The sequence below is a fragment of the Diadema setosum genome, chromosome 7 (assembly GCF_964275005.1).
Source record: "Diadema setosum chromosome 7, eeDiaSeto1, whole genome shotgun sequence".
Classification (NCBI taxonomy): domain Eukaryota; kingdom Metazoa; phylum Echinodermata; class Echinoidea; order Diadematoida; family Diadematidae; genus Diadema; species Diadema setosum.
In genome coordinates this window covers 371,466-382,509 of record NC_092691.1, presented here as the reverse complement: position 1 = coordinate 382,509, position 11,044 = coordinate 371,466, and the positions used below count along the sequence as shown (strand labels likewise).

At 37.6% G+C, this 11,044-nt stretch overlaps 1 protein-coding gene across 1 annotated transcript in view; it reads right to left on the bottom strand.

Annotated features, from left to right (window-relative positions):
* Positions 1-3,037: 3,037 nt before the first annotated feature.
* LOC140230407 (uncharacterized) overlaps positions 3,038-11,044 on the bottom strand; it is a 49,351-nt gene continuing 41,344 nt past the window's right edge. Inside the window, exon 11 of the mRNA XM_072310556.1 lies at positions 3,038-3,093. Coding sequence (XP_072166657.1) covers positions 3,078-3,093 — 16 coding nt within the window. The 3' untranslated portion in view covers positions 3,038-3,077. The remainder of the gene's footprint in view (positions 3,094-11,044) is intronic.

The window sequence follows — 11,044 nt, the reverse complement described above, 5'->3', positions numbered from 1 at the left end:
CCTACCATGCACGGCAACATACACAGTCATGAAAGTGCTAATGGCCTGTCACAGGTAAAATTACGTTTCAAGCAAAACAAATGTCTGTCACGAGTAACCTCTCAACTGGTCATGTGATTAAGATCTGCTTCATCATGTTATAATCTTGACTAATACACGACAGCTACGCACTCTGTAGCTCCGAAAGCATTGAACTGGCACGGATGTAGCACAACCATTTCATCGTTCTTTACACACGCAGCGCAACGTTGTTTACGGTGTTGGTTGGAAATAAAATATAAAATCGTGTGGCATTAGGACAATATGACGTTTTCCTCACTATACTGCCATTTCATATTGACTCACACCAAAACGCTGTCTATTGCAAGTCTCAGAAAACCCTTATTTTATCGTGTGTGTGTGTGTGTGTGTGTGCGTGTGTGTGCGCACATGTTTGTAGCAAGCTGAAGTTCCCATGAATCATGCAATTTGGATTTCTCTCTATCATATGAATAACAATGTACCTTTCAGGTGATACACTAAATCTGACACCATTTAGTATTTCTCGATAAAAATGTAATTGCATAAATGAATAAACAACTTACCTCATCGAACTCTTCAGGGCAGTCCTGGGGAATATTGAATCTTTTCTCATCAACTCCTAACTCATAGTCCACGTATTCAGAACTGAATGAAACTGTATGATAAAAACATAAACTATGGACAATGAGATCACGTATGATTGAGAGTCAAAATCATTAAAACGATTGTAAAGTATCTTGGGTTATCTTTACTACTTGATACAAAATTATTATTACCATCATCATTATGCTACTTTTATCATCATCATAATAATAATAATAACAATCATTCTCATTTCATCATTATCATTATCATTCTTATTATCATCACCACCATCATCACTACGCACTACACGCGTTCCGCCGTGCATGTCGCGGGGATTTTTTTTCAGCATGCAGATTGTTATGGGAGATGGACAACAATACCTGTAGTCCAAGTTTATAACAAATCCTGTAATGTAATTGCAACGTGTGGTACTTTACTGAGATTGAGAAGAATATTGACAATGATACCGATGAAAATATCATGTGCTTATCTACAAAAAACAAAGAGTTCGAAGTGATGAGATACATGCAAGCAAAAAAAGACTCACTGAGCTCTGATGATTCAGAAAGTTGGAGAGATCCCAACATCTCTTCTTTGAGTAAGAGGTAAGTCTCAGGATCGTCGGGGTTTTTGGCATACGTCAGCCATAGCTGGCCAGTCATCCCTTCGTTTTCTCCGTCTGTCACATCAAGGTTCATTTTAAAAGTCTCCTCTTTGATCGCATTCGGAGAACCTTTGAATCCACCCAGATTATAGGACGTGCTTTCAGGGATCATCACACCTTCAAAGTACAACACGAATTGGATATGGATACTTGTTTGTTCGATTGGCATCATTGTGTTGTAAATAGTATGGGTGATATACCAAGGAGGTACTGGGTGAGCTCGCCTAGTACCTCCTTGGCTATATCTATTGATAGAAATAAAACGATTAATACAGGTATTCTTACAAAACTCATTAAGAATTAAGAGGATAATCCCTAGATTAATAATTTTAGATACTTTTCTCAAGCTGGATTGAAGGTGTCTCGCAAGAATATCTCCATTCAAAAAAGCTAACGAAGCCGGTATGTTGTTCAAAAGGGATTTTTGCGATGTAAATCACGGGGAATCGAATTCGCTGATTTCTCTTTAATGTTGGAAAAGTTGAAGTGATGAGTATACCTTCGGCAAGACATAATTGCACCGATAATAAATAGGGCAATGACATTCATTAATGGTTTATAGAAGTCCCTTCTGGCATTTGTTCAGATGTAAAAAATTGTATCAAAACACTGTTGAAATTAGATCACATTCTGGAAACGAAATTTTTGTCGAGGAAAACTGTTTAAAAATTACATAAGTTTTGTTACAGTTAGGCTACTTTTTTCTTCACTTTTTACAGAATGATATACATTCATGTTTCTTTTATATGAAAAAAGGGAGTCTAAATATTCATCTAACTCAGTCAAGTCATGATGCTGGAGATGTCTGTATCATCACATTTATCGGGCATCTTCTTTGGAAGCCTGAAAACCAGTTTAGCCTGTTTAAAGATCTCCCATGGCCGGGAAGGAATCTCTGAGAAGAGATGTTATGTTGAGCACGTATAGATTCAATTCAATTCAATTGTTGTTTGTGTTTCCATCAACAGAAGGAAATACATAATAGAAAGTAATACCTTCCTCAATTCAACTTTAAACAAGTTGAAAGGACAAAGTATTCATCGAATGAAATACAAAAATACATGTACGAGTGATATTACAGCGACAAAAAAAACAATGCACACTTTGCCATTGTACAAAAAAAAAAAGTAAATTATCATTTATGATGATGAAAAAGAGTGTTCCACTATACAGCAACGATGTAGGACGCGGATGACTGGAACAGAAAACAAACGACAGCACAAATATACCAGCAAAGCGTGTTTATGCTAAATTGATCTATATAGGCCTACCATTGGATCATTCTTTTTATCTTTGATATTGATGCTGATTATACAACTCATACTATAAATAGTACTTGTTTTAAAATACATTTGAAATAAAAACTCAACAATGCTCATGGTAGGTCCTAACATAAGAATGTAACGGTACAAACACTAATTGGCCGAAATGAACGGCATGCATGAATGATCAGCATGTATAACCCTTCCACTACTTGACACAGACTTCAAGAGGTGATATACCAAAGCAGTCTAGGAAAACACACATACAGACACACACATAATGCCTATCTAGTTCTTCCCTGTATACTCAGTGTTCTGCTTGGATTTTACATTTCATCATAGCCTGATTGCACTTTCTGCAGATTCGAAGCGTTCTTCCACAAGGTGCAATCGAAATAATTCTTTCTAATGATATATATAAATGTAAGAGAGAAAAGGGGAGGGGGTGGAGGAGAGGTGGGGAGATGTCCTACCATTGAGGCATGGGGTGAAGCTGCTTTGAAGTTGTTCCGGCAGACGGTACTTTCTGCATTCTCCGCTCTGGATCACATAATTCGCACCCTGATGTGGAAGGGGAAAAAGAGAAGAATGTTGTCATTCAGTTTCAGTTTCTTTTATTTCTCCACATGTTCGAAATTCTACATGAAAATAATTATATTCAAGAGTATTTGTAAGAAATACATAATGACGTGAATATACGAGCATATATTTCATGGCATATCTTAAAGTATGCAGGTGGAAGAGACTTTTATCGATAAGCACTTTGCTTTACTTGGACATCGGCCTGTGGGCATTATGGTTTGTTACAGTTCCCCCCTATTTTTAACTCTCCATTCTAATCGAATCCATAGCTGATATTAATGCACAATTTTGGCGCATGTATCCTTTTCGATATACCTCCTAAGTCATTACAAGGAGGTAGTAGGCGAGCCTAGTACCTCCTTGGTCGGTATGTCATGCGCATTACTGAATTCGATGGTACAATCACGCTTTTTTTATAGTGAAGATCTATGGTACATCCGACTGGTGATGATTTGCTTGCGTATCACATCGTGCAAACTATATCCAACGAAAGATTTTTCAATGAGAGAGAGAGATAGATAGATAGAGAGAGAAAGAGAGAGAGAGAGCACAGGAATCTGCTTTTCTACAATCAAGCAATGTATGATTTTATCACGTAAACTCTCGAAGTTAAAGTATCGCATTATCATCAGTGACATCAAATAAAGATATGAAAAGAGTGACAGGTGGTATCTTAAACCAGTCGAACTGATTGCAAAATGAATGACACACACACTCTAGCACAAACATGAAGAACACACGTTTCCTCGCTTCAGAGAATCTTAAATTAGGGGAAATCCAGTCCCAAAATAAGTTAGTCTGATAAAAAACAGAAAAATCTTACAAATCCAATGATAAAAAATTGACAGAAATCGGATGAAAATAAGGGAGTTGTGAAATTTTGAAGTGCTTATTTCTTCAAGACATTTCTTGTACAGTGGATATGAATATGCAAATGAGTGAGCTGACCATGTCATAACCTCACAATTTTATATTGATTATGTACAAAAAAAATGACAAAAATGCAATGTTTCTGTCATTGAAGTCTAAAACATGATGTTATTCCTGGTTGAATAACTTCAGAATAGCAATCAGTTAGATATATCGGGACTTGAGCCTCGGGCATAATTGCGTTTGAATGAAAAAACAAAACAAAACAAAACAAAACTGGAAATTCCAAATTCTTATGTACAAACTATATGGCAAGTTGTGAGGGTATGGCATGCTCACTTTGCCATTTGCATATTCATATTGACCGTTCAAGAACTGTTTCCTGAAAAGTTAGCAAAACTTCAACATTTCATAACTTTCTTATTTTTCACCCAATGTCGATCAAAATTCAGTTCAGTTCAGTTTTATTCACCATCAATTTAGGAGTATACAATAAAAAAAGATACACAAAGATACATAACTATATAAAAATTAAACAAAAACAAAGCAGAAAACAATTAAACTTGATGGTGGGAACCCCAGGAGAAGCAGTGCTTACATAGGGGCCCCAATAATGCTGAAATATTTACATGTAAAACAAACAAGCAAAAGAATTAATATACATTTTAAGGTTGTACATTTGGTTTGGTGGGAATGGGAAAGGGAAAAAACAGCATGCATATATAAATACATATATATGCACAGATACCATGGAAAACAGCAGCGAAGATCCAGGAGAGATAAGAGAAGAGTAGAAAACAAGATGAGTATGATTGGAAAAGTGGGAGTATATAAGCGATAGATGGACTATAGACGTAGTGCTCGCAAGCAATGATTTTCATTTATGTGAGTACAATTGTGACTAGGATGACAATAGATTTTATTTTTCAATTTCCCATCGGAAGGGGCAAATTAAAGGACAATCTCTTAAATCGTGATAAAGTAGAACTATGCTTTATATCTTCTGGAAGAGCATTCCATAGTTTGGGGAGTTTTACTTGGAATGAGTTCAGGGCTAATGTTGTGCGTACCTTTGGTTGTCGTAGTCAGTTTCTCTGGCGGGTATCATACAAATGAACAGAACTATTTAATACGAATAAATCATTAAACACATTTGGTAATAATCCAGCGTGAAGTTTATACATAAAGACTAAAGAATTAAATGATATCGAATTAGTAATAGGTAATACACGAAGCTGAGAAAACAGGTTGCTCTTGTGGGCATAAATACAAGAATTAGTTATAACTCTGAAGTCTTTTTTTTTTTTTTTGGAGTATTTCTACTTTTCGAAGTTGACTTTTGTATGTATGACCCCAGATAATATAACAATAATTCAAATGTGGCATTATGATATTATTATACAATATTTTAAGTACAGTTTGGGGTAAAGTGTGCTTCAATCTTCTAAGAACACCAAGGCTTTTTGATATCTTGAGTGAAATGGCACTGATGTGAGGCCTCCAGGAAAGATATTCGTTTAATACAACACCAAGAAAGTTTATATTATCCACCATTGACACAACGTGACCTCCTATACACACATTTGGGTGGTTACATGGTATTTTCTGTTTCTTGTTCTAAACAAAACATGTTTGGTCTTATCAAGATTCAAAAATAATTTGTTACAATTAAACCACTCATATAAATTAACCAGTTCTGCGTTAACTATTGTTATAAGATCATTCAGATTTTTGTGGGATACGAGAATTGTTGTGTCATCGGCAAATAATAAAAACTTGACTATGTTAGAAGAAGATACAATGTCATTAATATAAACAAGAAGCAAAAGGGGTCCCAGAACTGATCCCTGTGGGGCACCAAACCTGGATTTAACACCGTCCACCGCAACGTACTGTTTTCTATTCGTCAAGTAATTTGTGAACCAATCAAGAGCAATACCACGTACACCATAACATTCCAGTTTACGTAACAGTATGTGGTGGTCGAGGGTGTCGAACGCTTTTGAAAGATCCATAAAGATCCCAACACAATAGTCACCAGCATCTATTTCGCGAGATACTGAGTTCACCAAGTTCAGTACACCGAGTTCGGTTGAGTAGTTTTTCCTAAAGCCGAATTGTTGTGGTATCAACACGTCATTGCGAACAAGGTGACCGTGTAGTCTGGCGTGGAGTATTTTTTCAAGGAGCTTGGAAAAAATAGGTAAGATTACAATAGGTCTGTAGCTTTCTATACTGTTTTTGTCTCCTTTCTTGAAAATGGGAACTTCTTTGGCTATTTTCAAACTATCTGGAATCGTACCTTGAGTCATGGATTGATTAAAAATAAAACAAAGAGGATCAGCAATATAATGGATACACTTCTTAATAACTTGACTGCTGATTTCGTCGGGTCCAGACGATCCTGATAATTTCATATAGCAAGCAATATCTATTATTTCGGAGACTGTTGTGGGTTTCAAAAATAGAGAAGAGAAGGATTGTTTTGGGAGAAATTTATCAAAATTCTTACGTGTTATTGGGATATGCTGACGGATACGTTTTCCAGTATTCAAAAAGTATTTGTTAAACGCTTCGGAAATAGACTTTTTGGTGTTCAGTTTATCTTGATGATGATACATAGTTGTAGGAAGATTATTACTCTTTTTGCCAAGCAGATTGTTTTTGTGTCTCCACGTCTTATTCATGTCACCTTTTACAGAGATAAACTTATTGTGAAAATACTCTTTTTTTATATTCTAATAATATTCGTCAAACTGTTTTTATACATGACATAAGCCTTACGTGTTTTATCAGTTGGGTTTCTGATATAAGTTCTATACAATCTCTGCTTCCGTTTTATTGATTTCAAAATTCCCGAGTTATCCAAGGCTTTGACATATTCTTTATGGCAACTCGAACTATTAAACGGAAAACACATTTCATATAAATGACAGAATTTTTGAATAAACATATTACTAGTATACGACTTGTTAACATTGTCAGTGTCATAGATATCGGACAAATCAACCGACTGGAGCTGCTGGATAAAATGATCTATCTTATTCACGGTTATTAATCTTGTCTTTGTCCATTTCTTGTTGGACATTTGGGGTTTCGGTTACAGACATGAAATATAGGAAAATGATCTGAAATATCAGAATAAATAAGACCACTCTTGTAATTTATATCAATACAATTACAAAATATATTATCAATCAAAGTAGCTGTATGGGGCGTAATTCTTGTAGGTTTTGTAATAGAGGGAAACAACCCAAACTGAAAGAGTGATTCGAGAAAACTATTTATTTTGTTATCTCTTTCATAATAGAGTAACTTAATGTTGAAGTCGCTCATCAAATAAAAATCTTTATTGCCAATATTGGTATCTCTTAGGTAGTCGGAGAGAATCTGCGTGAAAATAAAGATGTCAGTATTGGGTACTCTATAGCAACAAACCTACTATAATGGATTTATTTGTTTGGGGTATTTCAATAAACACTGAATCACAAACATTACTGCTGGCTGGCATTCTAGAACAGAGTGTGAATTCCACACCGTTTCTTACATAGAGGGCGACGCCGCCACCTTGCCTGTTTGGTCTGTCAACATGAACGAGTGTATAGCCATTGAGAGAGAAAGACTCAATTGATGTATCATTACGAAACCAGGTTTCTGAAATACCAATGACAGTAAATTTGTAGTCTACAGCAAATAAGAGTAGTTCCAATTCTTCATGGTTTCGGACAAGGCTTCTTGCATTTACGTGTAATAATGCAAAATCATCAGAAGTTGCCTTAGTTTTATGAAGGAAATCTTCACAGAACAAATAATTACAAAAATTGGAGTCATTAACACTGTCGTAGGCACTCAATGCAGCATTAAAATCATTGGTAATCGGATTAAACTTGTTCATGCTCATTGGATTCACAGAGAGGGAGCAGAATCTTTCTTCATCAACAATATGAGAATAATGACCACAGAAATTGATCATTACTATCGTAGTGATTAAATGGAAACAATTCAGAATTACATGTATAACAGAATGAATTATAACGTAAACAGTTCTGTTTGGAACAATTATATGCAAGGGTATAACGGATTCAATTTGACAATACCAGGATTTCGCTCAGCAGTGGAAAAAACAAACATTTGTCACATATCAAATCACATGTTTCATTAAAAATGGCGATGCTTGAGGGTGTACATTTCAAATGGCACCATGACTTACACGAGACACAGAGGAGAGCGTTTTGGTTGTTTCGCACGGAGGTATTACAAACGATACACGGGAGGCATTTATGAAATTGAAACCAATTAGACGAGAATGTAAGTACAAAATGTGTATGTACAGTTGCAAATATAGAGAGAGTGAGAGAAGTAGAAGAAGGTAGAGAGGGGAAAAGAGGTCTCAGACTTACACGTTTCCTAGTTTTTCGAGGTCGTTTACAGTGTTTATTGGTATTTTCCTGTTGTCTGTGGTTAGAACTGTTATTCGTCCGTCTTGGGTCTACGTTCTTTGCACGTTCTTTTGACGTTTTGCTTGCATCAAGAGTCGTTGCCTGTAGGAAGTCAGAGATTCATTGATGTAGATTCCCTTCCCTTTCAGCTTCGCTTTGGACTTGTAGACGAGTTGCCTCGCGTTGTACGTGGCGAAGCAGACAATGACGGCTCTCGGTTTCGGAGGTCGACTTGTTCGCGTGTTGTCGGCTTGTTGTCTATGGCTGCGGTCGATGTCCTTGGCGTGGAGGTCGATGCCCAATTCCGTCTTGGCGAACTGCGAGATGACGGTATCTGTGCTCTCGTTCTCGTTCTCGGGGAGACCATGGATGACTAAGCAGTTTCGACGACTATATTGCTCCTGGTCGTCGATTTCCTCGTTGTCTTCATCAAGTCTGCGATGAAGTTGTTCTAGCTGGTTGGAAAGAGCCTGAACTTCTTTCTCTTGTCGTTCCATGTCCAAGCGGAGGGACTCGTATACCTGTTGAGTGACATCCTGCAAGATGGCTTCTTTCACGGCGTGAATGAGGGCCGCCATGACAGGTTGAGAAAGGAGAGCACGTCGTATTTTTTCAGATAGGAGTTAATCAAGGTCATTGTCTCCCTTGTCTGCTGACTGATAGTCCGTGGTGTCGGTTGGATGACCAGCTGAACTCCCTTCAGGACCGGTGGGAGTGGAATCTACCGCAGAGTTGCCGGGGCCAGTCATGTGCCAGTTGTGGTCCGATGTCGTGTTTCCTTGCCTTGTCGTGTCACAGGCATCGTCACCACTTCAAAGTTGTCACAAAATTCAGTTATTCGAACGGAGTTGGTGGTAACAGAGCTTATCCAATGTTTCTTGAGCTCGACATCGTCGACGTCAGGCTGAAAATTATTTCTCAGATGTCATTTTAGCCACGTTGTCAGAGAGAAAACAGTAATTTTAGTGGATCAACAAGCAGTGGAGCAACAAGCAGTGCATGACCCTGCGATGTTATACTGTTGAACTCGTAATAATTTTACTCTTTTTTTATCAGACTAACTTGTATTTGGAATGGATTTCCCCTTTAAGACTACGGGATACAGAATTGCAGGGGCGGATCCAGGAATTCCGTAAAGAGGAGGCGCCTTTACAAAATGAAAGGGGGCGCATGCGCTCCCCCATTTTTTCTTTTTATTTCTTTTGTTTTAACCAAAAGTAAAGGGAGGGGGTGCGCCCGGTGCGCTCCTCCCTGGATCCGCCGCTGGAATTGGTCTCACATTTTGGACATCCACAATCAGCTCGTATCCGATAGTCAAAGTATTTCCCATGGAGTCGAGTACGGAAAGTGTATAGTTGGTGTAGTATCGCTCGTTGACGTAGTCAAGAGCTGAGAGCGCACGATGTCTTCCTCTCACGACCACGCTTCCTGAGTTGGACTGGATACCGACTATGAGAATGATAGGCATAGTACCATGGACAAAACAATCGAGTTACAAAATTATAGTTACGTTCAGACGGTAATCCTTAACCTCGAGGATAGCTATCTTCAAGGATAAGCTCGTAATTAAGCACCGTGTAGACGCACTCGTTGATAGCTATTAAACTTGAAGTTAACTCAAAGATAGCTATCCACGAGATACATGTATCTTGTTGATAGGAACTTGTAGAAGTTACGGGGGGTGGGTAGTGAGCCTATCCTCGAGGTTAGCTGCCTTCGAGGATAAGCTTCGTTGTGTGGATGTGCGTCGTAGTTCTGGGGCCACAGCAGCTTATCCTGGACGATAGCTATCCTCGAGGTTAGGATAGCCGTCTGAATGTATCTTTATTATGGACGTGTTTCGGGCGTTACATACTATTACGCAATGAATATCTAAAGAAGTAAAATCAGGCGAAGACTTTTGGCGACAGTGACATATCTCAACTGATACATTAATCACATTTAGTCGTCATTTGAAATTCAGAAAAAAGACAAATTCAAAAGAGGAGTAATGATATATGAAGGAATTATGTCTTCGCTTGTGTGAGTGAGACTTCCACGATATGTATAGGCCCTAATGTCAAAGCACAAAGCTGGTTCTTTTTCACTATTTACAACCGATGTAATTGTCACTGACATGCATCGTATTTTTTGAAATAATAATTCCCTGATACAGTAAGTTTTGGGGCTTGAACGTCGATGTTCTTGTCTGTATATGTCTATGAGTTTTAAATATTCATTGCACTATAAAGGCCAGAAATCGCCTGAAGTGCTCTGGCTGAAGAAAAAGGAAAGGAACGATACTTAGAGTAAATTATCAAAGAGAAATGTTTATACATAAAGCTTCTAATAAATGAATTTTGTAATATTTTACTTCTATCTTTTCACCTCTCTCCTTCTGCATCCTCCAGCACGTCTTAAATTTACGTAAGGCTTTCCACCATTAAAAAGGAGCATAAAACTCACATAGCTAAAATAAAATCTACAATTCCTTCCAGTAGTTTTGGCCCATGCATGTGTGTACTGCCACAATACAGCAAGCCGCCACTGATTTGTTTAAATTAAAAAAACAGAAATGTTTCGGAACCATAGGGAAGATTCCCCTCCATTTTCAACATTATGCAGTAAATAGCATGTACGTA